Source organism: Brachionichthys hirsutus, chromosome 9 (assembly GCF_040956055.1).
Source record: "Brachionichthys hirsutus isolate HB-005 chromosome 9, CSIRO-AGI_Bhir_v1, whole genome shotgun sequence".
In the NCBI taxonomy this organism is placed as follows: Eukaryota; Metazoa; Chordata; class Actinopteri; order Lophiiformes; family Brachionichthyidae; genus Brachionichthys; species Brachionichthys hirsutus.
In genome coordinates, this window is record NC_090905.1 from 9,701,155 (window position 1) to 9,719,679 (window position 18,525).

At 44.6% G+C, this 18,525-nt stretch overlaps 4 protein-coding genes across 4 annotated transcripts; 1 reads left to right on the forward strand and 3 right to left on the reverse strand.

Annotated features, from left to right (window-relative positions):
- Window positions 1–335: 335 nt before the first annotated feature.
- On the reverse strand, window positions 336–2,218 carry enc3 (ectodermal-neural cortex 3). Its single transcript, XM_068743325.1, has 2 exons — window positions 1,196–2,218; window positions 336–1,093 (listed from the first exon to the last, which is right to left on the reverse strand). The coding sequence occupies exons 1-2, from the start codon at window positions 2,216–2,218 to the stop codon at window positions 347–349; spliced, it is 1,770 nt and encodes a 589-aa protein (XP_068599426.1). The 3' UTR covers window positions 336–346.
- A 5,504-nt stretch (window positions 2,219–7,722) lies between these two features.
- Window positions 7,723–9,741, forward strand: timm13 (translocase of inner mitochondrial membrane 13 homolog (yeast)). The gene is made up of 3 exons (XM_068743432.1): window positions 7,723–7,933; window positions 8,263–8,328; window positions 8,592–9,741. The coding sequence occupies exons 1-3, from the start codon at window positions 7,814–7,816 to the stop codon at window positions 8,688–8,690; spliced, it is 285 nt and encodes a 94-aa protein (XP_068599533.1). The 5' UTR covers window positions 7,723–7,813; the 3' UTR covers window positions 8,691–9,741.
- Window positions 9,742–10,244: 503 nt separating this feature from the next.
- Window positions 10,245–15,435, reverse strand: tmprss9 (transmembrane serine protease 9). The gene is made up of 15 exons (XM_068743546.1): window positions 15,288–15,435; window positions 15,082–15,209; window positions 14,925–14,992; window positions 14,673–14,845; window positions 14,493–14,537; window positions 13,962–14,075; window positions 13,667–13,832; window positions 13,249–13,523; window positions 12,759–12,901; window positions 12,068–12,338; window positions 11,865–11,978; window positions 11,611–11,779; window positions 11,216–11,481; window positions 10,749–10,885; window positions 10,245–10,406 (listed from the first exon to the last, which is right to left on the reverse strand). Exons 1-15 carry the CDS (start codon window positions 15,433–15,435, stop codon window positions 10,245–10,247), a joined length of 2,379 nt encoding a protein of 792 aa, XP_068599647.1.
- Window positions 15,436–17,062: 1,627 nt separating this feature from the next.
- On the reverse strand, window positions 17,063–18,525 carry lsm7 (LSM7 homolog, U6 small nuclear RNA and mRNA degradation associated). The gene is made up of 4 exons (XM_068743666.1): window positions 18,478–18,525; window positions 18,132–18,222; window positions 17,951–18,022; window positions 17,063–17,480 (listed from the first exon to the last, which is right to left on the reverse strand). Exons 1-4 carry the CDS (start codon window positions 18,481–18,483, stop codon window positions 17,338–17,340), a joined length of 312 nt encoding a protein of 103 aa, XP_068599767.1. The 5' UTR covers window positions 18,484–18,525; the 3' UTR covers window positions 17,063–17,337.

The window sequence follows — 18,525 nt, forward strand, 5'->3', positions numbered from 1 at the left end:
CCCGGCCTCGCCGCCACGCTGCTGTCAGTTTCACAGGTCTTGTGTTGTCAGCTTTCGCTCTGTAATTACCGGCACTGACATTCCTCCTGCTCTCTAAACCAGGACTTCAGCGTGTTTTCCCCACACAGGGGCGGATCATGTGAAACTGTAACCTCCAGCGAAAACAGCGAGGGGCTTTAAAACTGGCTTTGTCCGGTTCAAACCCGCCTTCACCTGTTTAGCGGCGAAGAGTTGGGATTTTTTTTTTGCTTCCCTAAAGTTAGTTCGGAAAACTACGACTTGCACATAACTAGTTACAGGAAGTGATTTACTCACCATAGGAAGCTCCTGGAGCGAGAGCGCCGCTCTATGCTGAGAGGTACTTCCACGTGCTAACGAAGGCCGTGGGGATGAGCGAGTAGGGCACACTGGTCACGCTTTCCCAAGAGTCCGAGGACGGGTCGTAGCTGTCTAACGTCTTGCACCGCTGCGCCCCAAAGTACCCTCCAACCACGTACAGCCGGTTCCCCGATGCCACCGCGTGGCAGCTGATCCGCTTGGCCGTCACGTCGCCGAACTTTGACCACTGGAACGTCTCGCTGTTGAACCGATATGCCGAGCTGGCCGAAAACTCCGTGTCCCCTCCGATCACCACCACGTGTTTTCCGACCACAGCCGCCGCGGTGTAGCGCCACAGCTGTGGACAGGAGGCCGGCACAGACCACCGGTTCTGGCACGGGTCAAAGCACTGCACCTTGGGGTATTTGTCTCTGTTCACGCTGGTGCCCCCGAAGGCAAAGAGTTTGTTTTTGGCCCCTACGACCGCAGCGTTGCTCACGCCTTCTCTGAGCGGAGCCACCAGCGTCCATTTATTGGTCTGGGGGTCGTATTGCTCCACCTGTTTGAGCGACACAGATGGAGATGCAGGGAAGGATCCGGCCAGAGAAGTGTGCCCGCCCACAACATACAGCATGTGGTCGAGCTCCGCAGACCCATGTCCGAATCTGGCCACCAGCATGGGCGCGGCTTTGGACCACTCGTCGTGCAACGTGTCGTAGACCCAAACGTCTTTGGAGGCGCCGTTTTCAGATCCGCGGCCTCCAGTAACATAAACCTGAGAGAAGACATTGGAGAGAAATCACAGCTGGAGTAAATACACACGTCAGGACATTAAAATGGATACATTCAGGTATAGATCAAGCACACACACACACACCTTGCAGCCGATAGCACAGGCGCTGCATTCCTTCCTGGGGCTGGGGATGTCTGTTTTGGGGGTGATCTCCTTGGTCTTGTTGTCGATCATGTAAATCTTATCGCACATGAAGGTCTGCCCTCCCAATAGAAGCAGGGCCTGGCTGACCTTCCTGGGCCGGGCGCAGAACCCGGTGACGATGCCATCGTTCTGCAGGATCCTCATCTTGCACCGCACGGCGTCTTCAACTATTTCCCGACCCACCTTGTGACACATGACCAGCTCCTCAGAGGCGACGTTGTTCAGCAGGTACGTCTCAGGTAGCAGCGCCAGGCGAACGCAGCGCAGCAGCTCGGGCAGTTCGCCGTGCCTGCTCTCCATGTCGGCCTTGACCCAGTCGATGACGGCCTCGTAGACCAAGCTCTCGTCCTCCACCTCCAGCTCCTCGCTGAGGATCAGCTCCTGGACTTTGTCTCTGGGCAGGCTGAGGAAATCCTCGCTCTTGAAAAGGGTAGCGAAGTCTGCCAAGCACATCTGCCAGGACAACTCGTAGAGTCTCTGGCACTGGTGAGCGTCCGAGAGCAGCATCATCCCCAGGCAGTTTGACTGATGGAGGTTCTTCTCGAGGAACTCCGCCGCCGCGTCTCTGATGTCGTGGAACTGAAGCATGTCGCCGGCTTCCAGGAGCGACTCCGCATTCTCCTCGTTGATGATGACTCGGGCCGAGTACGCGTAGTCCAACAAGAGCTCCAGCACCTCTGGGTGGAGAGAATCGTGGAAGTTGACGTCGGCGTCCCGACTCTCCCTGAGCCCGCCACTGAACATGGCCTCAAAATATCGGCTGCAGGAGGCCAGGACTGCCCGGTGGCACGGGAACGATCGGTCGCCGGCCTTCAGGATGACGTCGGTGAAGACGCTTCTCTTGCGCAGCAGGTTGAGCTGAGTCAAAAGGCTATCGGCGTGGGATGTCTTGTGGAAGAGCTGGATATTCATGGAGCCAGAACTGGAGCGAGACTTTCTGTTTTCATGGCTACTGACAGACATCTTGGCTCGGAACTGGAGGGGAAAAGATTACAGACATCAGCATGCAGTAAGAGACGGTCGTTTACGTCCGTTTAATCCAACCGTTTACGACGTTACGGTCGTATTCGCTGTTTCTAAATAAAACATTCATATCAGGGATCTGGGCTTCAGTGGAAATGAACTTCAGACTCCAGAGATGAAAGAAGATCAGATAAGGCGTGCTCTCACAGAACACCAATGTGTGTGTAGGTGTGTGTGTGTGTGTGTGTGTGTGTGCGTGTGTGTGTCTGTGTGTGTGTGTGTGAGTCATGCAGACATCAATGTCAAGTCTCAGAACGTGTGATAAGAAAGCAAGCCAAGCTGGCCTCGGAAGAACAAACCCTGGGTGTGTTGTCCACCCCTATAAACATTTCAAAGCCATGAGTCACCGCCAACAGCAGCAGAGCCAAGAGCCCCCCCCCCCAGCTGATTGTGGCCCTCAGCAGGTTCGTGTCCAGGACGGTGCCAGAGGCGACGCATTAACGCTCGCAGATGTGGCTCCTTCAAATATCAGCTCCTTGTTAATAACTATGTAACAACTTTACGACATCTAATAACCCGCATCTAAAGGCAGACGTCTCTGCAGACCGCACTCCTGAATGTCTAACATTAATAATGCCTTTATGTCATGTCTAACATTAATAATGCCTTTATGCATGTCTAACATTAATAATGCCTTTATGCATGTCTAACATTAATAATGCCTTTATGTCATGTCTAACATTAATAATGCCTTTATGTCATGTCTAACATCAATAATGCCTTTATGTCATGTCTAACATTAATAATGCCTTTATGTTATGTCTAACATTAATAATGCCTTTATGCATGTCTAACATTAATAATGCCTTTATGTCATGTCTAACATCAATAATGACTTTATGTCATGTCTAACATTAATAATGCCTTTATGTCATGTCTAACATCAATAATGACTTTATGCATGTCTAACATTAATAATGCCTTTATGCATGTCTAACATTAATAATGCCTTTATGTCATGTCTAACATTAATAATGCCTTTATGTCATGTCTAACATCAATAATGCCTTTATGTCATGTCTAACATTAATAATGCCTTTATGTTATGTCTAACATTAATAATGCCTTTATGCATGTCTAACATCAATAATGACTTTATGTCATGTCTAACATTAATAATGCCTTTATGTCATGTCTAACATTAATAATGCCTTTATGTCATGTCTAACATTAATAATGCCTTTATGCATGTCTAACATTAATAATGCCTTTATGCATGTCTAACATTAATAATGCCTTTATGTCATGTCTAACATCAATAATGACTTTATGTCATGTCTAACATTAATAATGCCTTTATGTCATGTCTAACATCAATAATGACTTTATGCATGTCTAACATTAATAATGCCTTTATGTCATGTCTAACATCAATAATGACTTTATGTCATGTCTAACATTAATAATGCCTTTATGCATGTCTAACATTAATAATGCCTTTATGTCATGTCTAACATTAATAATGCCTTTATGTCATGTCTAACATTAATAATGCCTTTATGTCATGTCTAACATCAATAATGACTTTATGTCATGTCTAACATTAATAATGCCTTTATGCATGTCTAACATTAATAATGCCTTTATGTCATGTCTAACATCAATAATGACTTTATGTCATGTCTAACATTAATAATGCCTTTATGCATGTCTAACATTAATAATGCCTTTATGTCATGTCTAACATGAATACTTTGACACCTTCCTGTGCGTATTGCTGTAATAAACACGCCACGGATGGATGCTGTGGGCTACTAACAGCGATCCACGACTTTTAAAATAAACAATGTCCGCTTGGAGACATTGTTTCAGAGGCAGATCATTAAAGTCGGCTATTGGCTCTCTCTGAACGGGAGACTGGACTTCCGCGGACGGACGCAGCATGAAATCCAATTGGTTTTGTCCCGTGAATGTGAAATGCGCTCAACTTTCCTCTCACGTTAGCCGACGGATCAGAGGATCCGGTGAGACCAGCCTGGAAAACTACAAAACTCGCCTTTATGAGGCTGAACGAACTTCCAACAAGCACCTATCCCGGTGATCAATACACCGCGGGGGGCGCGATCGATCGATCAACGCTTACCTCGACAGGCGTATCTCGCCAGATACAAAAGCCGACGTGAATTCTTTTATGCCGCTTCCAACTTGTTCCGTCGTTGATCCGTTTTAAGTTGTGGGTACCATTTATTCCGATCCGCCTTCCGAGATCGCGGCTGCGTCGGATCCCGAACTGCTCGGGGACGGTTGCGCCATTTTTGCGTGCGTCCGCAAAAGCTGTGCGTTTACACGCCGCAAAGAAAAATCAATCAGACAAAGTTGGTGACTCTGTTTTTGTTCTCAGCCCAGCGAGAGAGAAAAGGCGCATGAGGCAAGGAGAGCTGACGCTGGCTCCTCCCCCCTTCCCTGCTGTCGTCCAATGGGCTGCGAGAACAGCGGCTGAAGGTATCAGCCCCGGAAGAACTACAAAAACACGCGTCTCTGTGGCTTTCACGCAGCGGTGGAGTTCAGCGACGCCTCAACGAGAAACCGCAACAGTATCACGTTCAGGCATGAATATTTCACTTTACGAGATGTTTAATGTTACGTTGAAACCTGTCAAAAAATAAAAAGATATAGGAACATTGAATAATGTGTTCTTTTCTTTTTTTTGCGCAAATGCTGCCATAATAATGTAACAAAAATCGTTTAACATTATAATAACTTGAAATGTTATATTGTTACCAAGGAAATAATATTTTGACCAACATTGGATGTCCTATTTTTTTTTAAACATTTATCAAAACGTTATAATGGATATTAATTAAATGTTTTTGAAATGCAGGGTATGGCCCAAATAACAAGCTATGTTTGTGGTGATCTGTATCATTATCTGGATCCAGACGTTTGTAAATGATTCTTCATTATTGTGTGATGGAGTAATTAAGAGAATGACGCTCTGAGAACAGTCTATGTCATGCCACAATTAGCTTTATCAGTGTAAATTATGGAAATTTGTTAAACTATGCCTCAAAAGCTGTAGTTTCTTGTTATCACATGCTAAGATATACTCTGCTATAACTTGAAAACATGGTATTATAATATTATAATAGGTGGCTATAATAAAATGAAAATAATAGGAACAAAATTCACCAAGAAGTCAGAATGAAGAAAAGTACCCGTGGTTATAGTGAGAGCTATGAATAATTCGTCCCACAAGTGACATCATAAAGTGGCCAAAATAAATTGTTATTTAACTGATAGTTTAGGAAAGATTTATGTAGCAGTCGTGCTATTGCCAACCATGGAGGTCTGTATTGCCAAGAATAAAATGTTGGGGAAGAAAATACTGATTTGTGTATCATTTTGTGTGCCTCGGAGTTGGCTTTTAAAAATGTTGACCGTAAAAGTTGTGGAAACAGCTGATCAAACGCATATGTGCAAGATTATAATTCATGGAAATTTTTCATGAGCTGTGTGTGCGCAATTTCTCAGAAGAGTAAGAGTAAAACAAAAGAGATATATCCAAGTATTTAAACTATTAATTATCATTGCATTTTAAGAAATATAAGTTAGATTCCATTTTGGTATATATTGCCCACTTTCAGGTTGGTACTTTTCCAATATTGGACATAAATACATATGCAGTAAATCTCAATGTAAATTGCACACTGTCACACTTCAAATCAGTGATAGTGGGAATATTCTTTTTTCAATCTATAAAGGCTGCATAGACTATTTATCTTAAAACTGTAGAGACTGTCTATGTGCAATGTGAAGTGATCTTCAACACCACAAACACAACTGCCAGAGTTGATACCACACGGCTCAGGTTTCCTCTCCCTCTGTGTCTGTAAATCAACAGCTGCTTTAGAAGATTACAAGCGGCCTGTTTACGTCATGTGAGAATGAGTCTGTGCATTAACGTTAGGTCTGAAGTGTTTAAAACAGCACTGCCTGGCATTTTACATTCTCATTACCATTGCTGTCCGTGTTTATCAAAGCCTGTCTTTTAGCTGACTGGGCCAAATGCTTTCAGACACACAAGTGTGCCCAAAAGGAGATTACAAATTTAGGGAGATTAGATTAATAAACTCATGATTGTAATCTAGGGTTAATTCATTTTGCTGCACTTTATCCAACCCCCCAGCCTCCCTTTTAGCCCTGAAGCTTGGAGCCAATCCGGTTAGAAGATTTATCTGTATGTGCTTGGGTGCAAGCATTGTGTAACAGGTCATTAATTACTTTTAAGCAGGCACGCCACTAATCAGACCCCCCACATCTATTCCTCAATGCCCCGAGCGTCACAGCAAGCCACTCACAGATTGTCTATTCAGATGACAGTAACTGTCTCTCCATTGTTGATGCAGACTGACTGTACAATTTAAGGCAGGTGGCCTCCTGGGTGAGGCCTTCCATTCTGAAACATAAGGAGAGGAATATGTGCAGGGGTCATCCTTATGTCCAGGTCTCAACATCAAGCAATGCAGAGGTTCTTCAGACCTTCTATTTAAGTTGTTGGCCCCTGTCACGGATATACCAGGCAGGTTGACAAGTTTAATTCTAACTGAAAATGTAACGTACACTGACAATCTTTTAATAACTTATCTTTGAGTGCCAGGCTGAATATGAATATAGCATAATTATACAATAGATAATGGATATGGGGTTGATTTCCTGCTAAATGTTACAAATGTTCTGTAGTTGTATAGTTCTCTACCATTAACAAACAAAAGGTTGTTTCCTAAAGCGTTTCAAGGAAAGCAGCACATAAATATAACCAATACATCACACGATATAAATCCAGAACGTCTTATAATAAATATTTCATGTGTCGATACAACTTTTTAACAACTTTTAGACATTGGGTAGATATAGCTAAACTTTGGTCAGTATAGCTAAACTTTCAATGAAAAAAAGCATTCAAACTTAAATACCACTAAAGTGATTTACAAGTGGTTCAGGTTTGACTGGACTCAATCTCTGGATTAAATTGATTTATCACGCCACCTGCTGTAGGAGGGCGAAGCGCTCCTTGACTTTTGTGGAAACATACAGACTATACGGAAATAACATTTACAAAGTCACGACTTTTTTGTTATCTCAAATATTTTGATTTATCTGTCCATCTATTAATCTGTCTACCAATGTTCCCTCTAATAGCACAGAATGAATGTTGACGTGTTTATGTTATTTTCAATTTAGGTGGGATTTTTTTTTTTTTTTTTTTTGTGCGCAACGTAGATTTTCGCTGGGGGAAGACCGTATCAGCTGTGCGTAATTACGCACGAGCACACCTTAGAGGGAACATTGCTGTCTACCTATATTCCATAACACGCGTAGACGGTGTGTGTTTGGCAGCGGCACGTTTAATGCGCTATAACCAAAAACTACATTTCCCATTTTGGAACGTCTCCGAGACTCCGACGGAAATGACTTGTTTGTGCTTCCGTCGCTGTCAAGGGCACAGCTCCGTTAGCCTAAAGATAGTAGCCAGTCTCCACGTGCATTCAAAGTAAACACGCAGCTTCGGAGCTTTCGGGAAGGATTCCGGTAGAAATGGAAGGGTTCGGTTCGGACTTCTCAGCGGGCGGCCCCGGCAACAAGGTGGACCCCGGCACCATCATGGAGCAGGTCAAGGTGCAGATTGCGGTGGCTAACGCGCAGGAGCTGCTGCAGGTGAGTCCGGGGCTGCAGCTGCCAAATTAGCTTATGTCAAAGCTTATTTGAATAAAATATAAGAGTGTTAAAAAGAAAACAATTCGCTGGAAAACGTCGCAAATCATATTTTACATGTAAAATATAATTTGGAGGCGTGAAGGCATTAGCATCATAGAAGCTCTCTAAGCAGATGAATGCTAGGCCCACGCTGAATCCGAAATAGCTCACTTTATCCTGCGTTGAAAACGTCAAATAATTGGTCATTGGGTGAAGTTATAATTGTCTCGTAATTTCACGTGAGCTGTATGCAACATGTTTGAACGAATGTTTTTTGTTTTACGTTGCAGAAAATGACGGACAAATGCTTTAAGTGTATAGCTAAACCTGGAGGCACGCTGGACAAATCTGAGCAGGTATACTGGTCTAACAACATGTTTAAGTGCGTTCTAATCATTTAATTGGGTAGGTCAGATTTGAAATGTGTGTGTGTGTGTGTGTGTGTAATATATATATATATATATATATATAAAACAAAGCACATCTTTAAAAATATTTGAATACATGTGGACAATTAGGAAAATAGTGGCACGTAATTTGAAAATAATTGGTTGCCACCGAAAGAAGCCAGTTTGTTATGCAATTTTAGAAATAAATATTGATTGCTTTGTCTTCCCAGAAATGCATTGCTATGTGTATGGATCGATATATGGATGCCTGGAATATTGTATCCCGAACATACAACACCAGGTTGCAGAGGGAAAGGGCTCGCATGTGAGCATCCGGGACGACGCCTGCACAGAGGAGGAGAACATCGGAGGAGCTGTGTGCTGCGGCAGCACACCACTTCTCACGTAATCTATCTGAGACAGTCAAAGCAGAGCCCGTGGACTCGTCCCATGACAATATTTTTGTGTTAGAATGTGATTCTTATGAATAACATGTATTGTGGGAACCTGGATTAGTATGTGACTCCAAAGCCCCGACAGTCCGGAGGATTACAAACCATATTCGCCCTTTTCTCAAGAGCAGAAGTGTGACTCTGTTTTCGTTGTCCGAGCCCATTGAGATTAGTTCAGATGGGTCTCATGTGGTGCACAGTGCACGCTAGGATGCACTTAATCCCTGAATTGGACAAACAGAAAATAAATACATTGGTGCAATCTGACCGTCACTACAACTGTAGCTCTATGGCCTGTAATTTGAAGTATGAAGTGTGTTTGCTAAATTGTGGCCTGAAGTAAACCGCTGACTCACTCTGGCCAACAAACTGAGGTTCTGGGTGTCTATAATTAGGATATGCGATAGCAAAAGCAAAAGCAAACATGTGGCCCTTCAAACTGTCGGCGGTGTGTCCACTGTTTTCATTGTCTTCAAGTTTGAGAAACAAGTATTTGCCAGGGAAATGAGGAGCACACTGCAGCACATTGGGGACAAATCTGGCTCTTTGAAATTGCCTTGAGGAGCAAACTTGGTGTTTTCACAGCTGTGATCTGACATTCACAAGCCTCCACACAGTTCAATATCAAAGTACACCTCGAGAACAAACCTGTTTTGTCTGACCTGTTTTCTACTTGTCACCCTATCTGCAGCCCTCCACAGTAGTGGGCTTGTTTCACACAGGGTTCCTTGCTGTACACGGGGCACTGAGCCTTCCTCAGCCTAGCGTGCATAGCTTTTCTAATGCATGGGAACCACAACCCCTTTTTCTTTCCCTCCTGTGCCGCTGAGTTTTTCGGGAAGCAGCAGCCTGTGAATTGTGGTTTTGTGCCTCGTGACTGAGAATATGAAATGATTTCCACAGAAAACAATAAACCTTTTTGAATGAATGTCTTGTTTCTCATTCAAATACTGCATATCAATGACAGTTTCATCAAACTTGAGTTGAATTCCTCTAAAAATGATTCCAAAACCACTTTTTCCATGCAGAACTACACGTTTCCCAGAAAGTGCACCATCCAATAGCAGTAATTACAATCACACCCCTGTCTCATTCTAAGAATAATACAAATGTACCCATAAATGATTCCACACAGTCTGAACCCCATACAAAATAGAAACAGCACCATGTCTGGGAAGTTTATGGTTCAGGAAAATAAATAACTGAAATAAATACTTTCCAGAATATCCAGAAGTTGGGATTCTTATTATGTACATAAGAATGGTCCCAGTTCATTCAGATGGCACAGTATTTTAAGGAGCACCAATGACTAACGTACATAATGCGTGGCTTTATACATGACTTGAGTCCTTGTACAGTCCAGGGTTCGGGACAAATCCCGCTGATGGGGTACTTTGTCTTTTTGAGGGTTCAGCTCCATTTTTGTCATCTTCAGAAAGGCAGATATGTAGATATCCAGTTCCTGATGGACGTCACGCGAGTGTAAACCCCCGGATAACCAATTCGCCCACATCCATGTCCCCAGCTTGTCACTCCAGCAATAAACCACTGGCCAGTCAACTGGCGGCAGGTCAGCGGCCCCCCAGAATCTCCCTGGAAGAGAAACGACATCACCTTTAAATAATTAGCAGGATATTCAATTAACCTCAAAAAATGATGCAAGATGAGAACGGAAGCAGAAGAGAATGTCACTGAGATGTCAGAAGCTTTGACTGAGACAGGAATGCAAGTGGGTTTCCTTACAGAAGGAGATTACATTATCTTTGTATTTTAGGATTAGGATTAGAATATCAGTCATTTTAACCTATCAATTATTCATAGGCCCTTGTTTCTGAAATGTGTCTGAGAAATGGATCCCTCCCTCCCCCCGCTATCTCAACCTCACCATGGTGTCCAGCATGAGGGGCATCCGCAGTCTAACGTCCTGCGTCTTACCAAACAGGAGTCTCTGCCTCCTTCCATGGAACCGGCACACATCATGCGAGGACTCAGCACGCTTCCATATGACCGCTGGCAGTCTGCTTGGTCAATCATAGTCACTGCAGCTTTCTGCAGCAGGTTGGTCAATGAACCTGTGGTAAAAAAAAACAAACATGTGATTTACTAACCAAATTCAGCTCCACTGTTCTGGCATTGCAGCAGGAAGTCCCAGCGGTGGATAACCCACGACCGCAGCAGATAAAACCTGCTGCGGTATCTGCATGGCTGCAAACCAGAGAGACCGCATGTTTTGGTGGGAGCCCATTTACAGTTTAAATAATTGAATTAAGATAGAAGCCTCACTTCCACCAAACAGATTCTCTTGATATTGGATATTATTTACCAGGAACATTATTTAACATTAGACTATTTAGGACCATCTCACCCATTTCTTTCTATTGAGACTGTGGATAATAACTGACCTCCTTCCCTCACCGACCCCCAGCCTGTGATGTAACACTGTGCATTCTTCAGGAAACGGTGCACAGGTGAAGGGAGGCAGACGGACTGGATGGTGTACGACATGGGGGCTGGAGCTACCAGCTCCAGCAGCGCCACGTCGTGATCCATGTTGGTCTCATTGAAGGAGGAGTGGATGACAATCCTCTGTATCCGGATGACCAGGGCTCCCACCCCGGAGCGCAGGACAGATCCCAATCTAACAGCCCAGTTAGTGGGGCTGGGGTCACTAAGGGTTAAAGATGAAGATTGAGAATTAGATTCATGGAAGTTATAAAAAGTTAATAAACATTTTCAGCAGTTTGTAAGGTTTATCGTTTTTAAATATGCTGCTCTTTCTGACCTAAACACGCAGTACCTTTTGAAGCAGTGCGCGGCTGTGAGCAACCATTTGGCGTGAATGAGCGTGGCGCCACATCTGTGAAGTCTCTGGTACTGGAGACTGCCAATCCATGGCCACTCCCCCCTTCGAGCCGTTACTCCACCCACAATCTTATGAAAGCCCAAGGCAGGACGGACACCGCAGTCTAGAAGAAAGCCCCCCCCCCCCCCCCCGTGAGAAGCAGCTCCTTCAAGCACAGGGCCTGCACGCCATCACACATGTGAACTTACCACAGTTCTGCTCGTCGGCCTGGTTGGGGCAGTCTGGGACTCGGTCACATTCTGGGTTGACCTTGCTGATGCAGGAGGTGGAGCTACACCGGAAGCTTCCATTGCAGTTCAAGACTGGAAGACATGATGCAAGATGCAGCTGTAAAGGCAATTTGCCTGAGATGTATCAAACCGGATGTGTGACTTCTCCATCAAGACAATACCAGGTAGTGTCGGTGCAGATGAGTTACCACTGGCTGTGGTCCTGGGTACAGCTGATCCCATCAGAGTAACTGGCACAGTGGGGACATCCTGGGAGTAATTATGGATCAAGCTGGGATCTGTGTGGCCTAGAATCCAGTCTCGGAGCCTGGTGACGCGGGAATAAACTCCAGGTCTGTTTATTTGTGCGCAGCCCACACCCCAACTCACCACCCCAGCCAGAAAGAACCTCCCTGGGGGTCCCTCACACACCAGAGGCCCTCCAGAATCACCCTACAGGGAAAAACCCAAGTCCTCTGATGAAAGAACAGTTACTGATGTTGCGCTGTAAAAATCTTGTTTGGGTACCAAATCACCAACAGCTCCAGGGCTGCTGAGTCAATGGAAACCTCTGTCTGAACATATTGTGATGAAATACATCAGTTACGTATACTCTGGACTGTTTAAGCCCCAGAATAACTTGTATGTTGAATCTGAATTGTAACCCTAACAGCACCCGCCCTGTATAATAAGAGCCACCGCTCCAGTTCTAAGGGCGGGGCCAGCGGTGCTAACGTACAGGTTGGACTCTACTATAAGTCTCAGGGCAGAAATAAATCACCAGTCCAGTGCAAATATTGCCTGGAAGGTCCTGAAACAAAAGCGTAAGGTGATAGCTCGCGCTGTCTGTGCACCAAATGCAACGGCACTGACCTGACAGGAGTCCACCTTGCCCTGCAGGAATCCAGCACACATCATGTTGGGAGTAACGGCACCCCTGTACACAGAGGATTTATTGCACACCTTGGAGTCGATGACTTTCACCACTGCCTTCTGCAGCGTGGAAGGAACGTCAACTGAGTGACACAAGACCCAACTGGTTTACTTCAACTTGCAAATATAGCAATGGTCAATACTAATGATTATGCTATACTGCATATTCTTAAATCATGATCATCCAGATCTAACTTTAGAAATACGATTTCCTTGTGACACGCTGAAAAGAATTTGCGATTGACTCTCTTTAATGCCTTGATAATTTATCAGATCTTAAACTTAACAGATTTATTTGTCATTATGATCCGACGTGTAATCCCAATTTGTTTTGCTGGTTAATAATGACAAAGAAATCACCATAAACACAATCAAAAATATCTTTCTAACTTCCTCCGGTGTTGCGATGCTCTCCTTCAGGCAGACTCACTGTTAAACTGGCTTAGAGCGCCCCACCCTGATACCACACAGCTGTGTCCGGGGGCAAACACATGAGCTGGGGAGGGCAGGCAGACGGGCTGGACGTAAGCGTTGAAGGTGAGCGGGGTCTCGAGCTCCAACACAGTCACGTCGTTGTCAGTGTTTGTGGGGTTGTAGTCTGGAGACACAACCAGAGACTTGATGTTAATCTCTTTCGACGTGTCCTCCTCACCGCCCACGAGTGTGGCCCCCACCAGGGCCGTCCACTCTCTGGGGTCATCATCCCTATAAATAAAGAAAAAGATAACATCCAAATATGTACGTCAGTCACACAGTAACACAATCATTAGATCTAAGTACTATTTAACCCATTAAATAAAGGAAATAAACCAATGATATTCCACAGGACGACTCTCATCAGTTCTCACCTCTCAAAGCAGTGAGCGGCGCTGACCAACCAGCGTTCGCTGACGATGGAGGCTCCACATGTGTGACGTCCATGCAGCCTTAGACTAACCTGCCACGGCAGCTCCCCCTCACGTGCATCCTCGCCACCCACCACTCGACTCACCATAGCAGGACGTGTACCACAATCTAAGGGAAAGGTGGATGGGCGGGGCAAAGTGAAGATAAAGCACCAGTGTAACATGGCGAGCTGGAACTCTGCTGCTGGTTTTAGGAACCTACGTCAGCGAAAGGGAATTTTACTAAAGAAAGACTAACCACACCGAGCTTCATCGGACTCATCTGCACAGTCAGGGATGAAGTCGCACTCCGGGTTCAGTTTGGTGACGCATTCGCCATTGTCACACGTGAAGATGTTGAAAGGACACCTGGCTAAAGGATGATAGAAAATGAGAGGATTAGTTTCAGGGGGGAAAAGCCCAATATGAACAAGAGATGTGGTTGTAAGAAGATCAACTGTGCTCCATTGCAATTCAAGTCATGTTACAGAGTTCTGACATATATTTTCATATTTTTTGAGGTTGTCTGACAAGTTTCCACTTTTGTCAAATTTGATTTGTCAAAATTGTGTGGAATCTTAGTGCATAATCACATTTATTTTATTTGTCTGTCTTAAAATGTTCCACTTATGCCGGTCTGAGTGCAAAACTTCCCGTTTTGTGCATTCATTGTCTGTGTCGTTATGGAGAGAAAAAGAAAAGAAAAGACGAGCTTGATTTGACAAACTGAGTTTGCTGAAGGATCCAATAATCACATACTGTAAACCAGAAGTGATTTTTGTTCACTTACCCATACTGCCATCTCCAATAGCATAAAATGACTTTCCACTGGCTCCTAAATGTGGAGAACAATAAAAATAAAATGCTGTGAGGACAATAGAAGCCCAGAGACAATATTTCACAACGTTGTGACCTGTTTTATCGGAGCTCGTAGCGCCACAGTTAACTGATACCATCATAGTTTCAATACCCAGTAGGATGATGGTGTTGATCTCTCCAAATTCTGGCACCTCTAGTGGATCCTGCATCGCTGAGGTGAGTCCTGCTATTAGAACCTCCTGAACAAAGTTGTCTGAATACTGCTGGACCTTGGACACCCTGAAGACGAGTCTGAATGTTGCCATCACGTCACCATTAATGTTACTGGAAAGAATGCCATGCATTCTATTATTTGTTGCTTGGATTAAACATGCTAAATTACCTGTGTTCGCCATTCACTTACCCGTAGGCAACAATATTGCAGGCTACATAGTGATGTGATACGGACGAGGCAAAGAAGACATTTTTAATCTGTAAGAGAGTAAAAACATCCAGTTTTAACTCTTTAATATATATATATATATATTTGCTTCCTAAAATGCTACGAATATGGAGTTGACCTTGGCCCTTAAAACGGATGATAGTACTATGGAGTAGCCAGAGTTCTCATCCATCAGAACCGGATTGTACTTCAGACCTCTCAGCTCCACGGTCTCCATGAAATAATGCTGCTCCTGCACCAGATAGGCTGGCAACGACGGAGGACAATGTCTCACAATGGTTGTTAGAAAATGTCCAACTGTCTAAATACTGTCAGGGAACGCACCAATCAGCAGACCCACGAAGACCCCGATGACGAGAAAGAAGAAGAAAAAGGCTGCGAGGGTACTCCAGGCTGGGCTGGACGGAGCAGAGGATGGTCCCGAGGAAGAGGAGCATGGTCCCCCGTCTCCTCCATCCTTCCTCACCTTCATGTTGGATTCACAGCTCACTTTCGACGCTCACATTCCACAGCAACTATTATCACAATGCTTTAAAAATGTTCCAGTCCTGGTAGCGAGATAGAAAAGAACATACGATTTAGTATATAAATATAACAAGATATTCTGCTATCAGTGAAAGCACTAATGATCCTTTATGTGGACATGAAATATTACAGAACACCATAAAAAGCTTTGCTTTTTTTTATTTTTATGAAAATGTCTCGGAACCATTAAAACAGAGTTACGAACAAAGGCAACGCGTAAGTTCTATTTTCGGACAGGAGACACCTTCTGAATGCACTTTGTTTTCCAGCGGCGGCCGGCGCGCGTAAAAGAGACCGAGGAGGGAGAAAAGCCAGATCTGATCAAAAGTCACGTCACACTAAGGAGCACCAAACAATGAAGGCTCCGTGTTCGGAAGAAGCCATACCTCTCTTCTCGTCTCATTCATCTGAGCAGTCGCTTCAACGACGTCCCGCAGATCTCGGTGCGTGACTTTACGCACAGAACACGCATATGGAAGCAAACAAGCGACACGACGGAGGTCCGCAATTTGTTCCACCTGCGCGTCAAGGGCGCGTCCAAAAAGGGAACTTTTCAGTTGACTTTAGGAGTCGGCTCTGCTTCAGAAATCCCCGGCCCGACCCTCCTGATCCCTTTTGGTTACACCTAGATGTTTACCGGAGTCTCGACTGACACCCATAATCTCCAGGAAAATAAAAGTGGCTATTCCTGAGGGCCATGTCCATTTTAGTTGTAGGGAAACGACCATAAAAACAGGGCATCAGTTCTCCCCCCAGCCTCAGCCAGGCTCCATTGACACAGTGACTGAGCAGCAGAGGAGGAGCGTCCCCTGGAATTCTGCCCTTTTACTTCTGGCTGCGTGTCCCGCATTTACAACACCTGGCAAACTATCCGGGGTCCTTTTAGCAGGATTACAGCGCCTGGAATCAGTTCAGCCCGAGTGACACGCTGCACTCAGGCTGAAAGCGAGAGGAGAGTAGCTCCGCACAGACGCATCCAGTTTTCAGTCCGAATCTAGACCCGCAACTCTAAGCATGAAGCCGGATCTGGGACAAAACACACTTCGTTGAGTAACAAATTGTGATTTAGTTACATGTGTTACTACATTTGCTTTAAACTGGACCCATTTACTTGTCATTTGCTCTGAAAGCCCACCCCCAAAAGTTTACAGTCCCCCGCCCTGCTTAAAGCACAATGCAGCCATCGGCACGGATGTTTGTCAGCGTGGTGACGGGTTTAGGTGGATCATCTCGTCACCCTCAGGAAACATCCCTTTAATTTCTGTAAACACTTCAAGATCAGAATCAAATCCTTGCTACTGCTAGAAAATGGGAATTGAGCCGTAGCCAATCCAGAGCTTTGTCCGAAGGTTAAATGGTGAAGACAGTCACATGGTCGGAACACAGAATAGAAAACTGGACACATTAGCTCATGTAAAGTCTTACTCGGATTCATAAATTATTTTTTCTCGCTAATAGAAGCGAGAGCTAGAGGTAGAGGAAGAGACAGAACCTGGAATCCGAATCCCATCTGTTTGCTACAAATATTCAACAAGTACAAAAACAGGGAAGAACTGAAATTTAACACTCAACATACATTATCATTTTATTTTCTTATCAAAAACAATAAACAATAGTAAAAAGTAGACTTGCTCCGGATAAAAAGGAAACGATGCAGTCACACAACTCAAATCTTTCCACGCTAGCACATCACAGACGGGAACAAAAGTGAAGTGCTTTCAAATGTCCTTTTGATGGTAAACTTATGAGTTTTAGCAAAATACATTTGCTTACACAATAAAACATAAAAAAAAAAAAAAAATCAACAGAGAACTCCACCAGTTGTTTGTGTGGGCCTTGCATTTGTCCGTTAGCCATCCTGCTGCTGTACGAACGGGTTCGGTATGGCCTCCATGCCGTCCTGAGGACAGATGAGCACTACGGAGGTTCCTCGGCAGACTACAAGCCCCAGCTGCCTGGTGTCTTCTGTCAGCTTCAGCTGGTCATCTGGATCTGGACAAACAAAGATGAAGCAGTTTAAAACCGCCTGTTCTAAATGAAAAGTGGGTCCTCTTTTAGTTCCGCCACACCTGCCAAACATTTCACAACAAACGGAAGAAATGCAGGGAAACACGCTTCGCTCAGATTTTAAGCATTACGTATTTATTTGAAGGATCACCGCTTTTTGGTTACAAAATCTCCACAGGCCTAATAAAATAGATACCAAATTAAGACACATCTTAAATGGAACATCACATGCACCGATAATAGGATCAAAAATAAATAAAATAAATGTCAGAGCCAGGTCTTAGTGGTCGTTGCTGGTCTGCAGCGGTTCCTACCGACCAAAAAAGGTCTAAACAAGAACCGGTACAAGAAGGAGTGATACACGGTCTCCATTTCTAAATAGTGCTGGTGCGTCAGAAAATGGTTCCTTAGTTCTGCAGTTAAACTACCCCCCCGCCCATTATCGATCGACTTACCTCGCATGTACTCGATCGTGCCGTCCAGCACCAGGTTCAACAGAGGATCGAACCCTTTCAGGACACCGCTGGCTGGAGGGGGAACACAACGCAGACGGCTTACAATAGTCCGCTCACTGACCAAACGGGTATCGACGAATAATCGATACTATCGGGAGAGGATCAGAAATAATTCACCCACCCTCTCGTCCCCCTTGAAACTTCACACGAATAGGTTTGTCGATGTATTTAGACAAGTCAAAGATGCTCTCCTTTTTCTTCTTCTCTTTGTCCTGAACAGAGAAAGAGAGAGAGAGAGAGAGAGAACGTTCACGACTAAATTAAACGGGCACAGAATGAGTTAGCCCGAGTTTAGCTTCGCGTTGCTAGCATAGTAAGATATAAAACGTAAAACACAGCCTAATCTCATGACCGATATTCCACACTTGAGGTCCAATTCGGTATCGATCATTTCTGCCAAAGTCCGCTGCATGAATGCGCAGAGGTGAGATATAATTTGAATCAAAGCGAGAGCCAAACGAACTGACCGCCATGTTTGCTGCGTGACCCGGAAATGAATCTTTGACCTCTTCTTC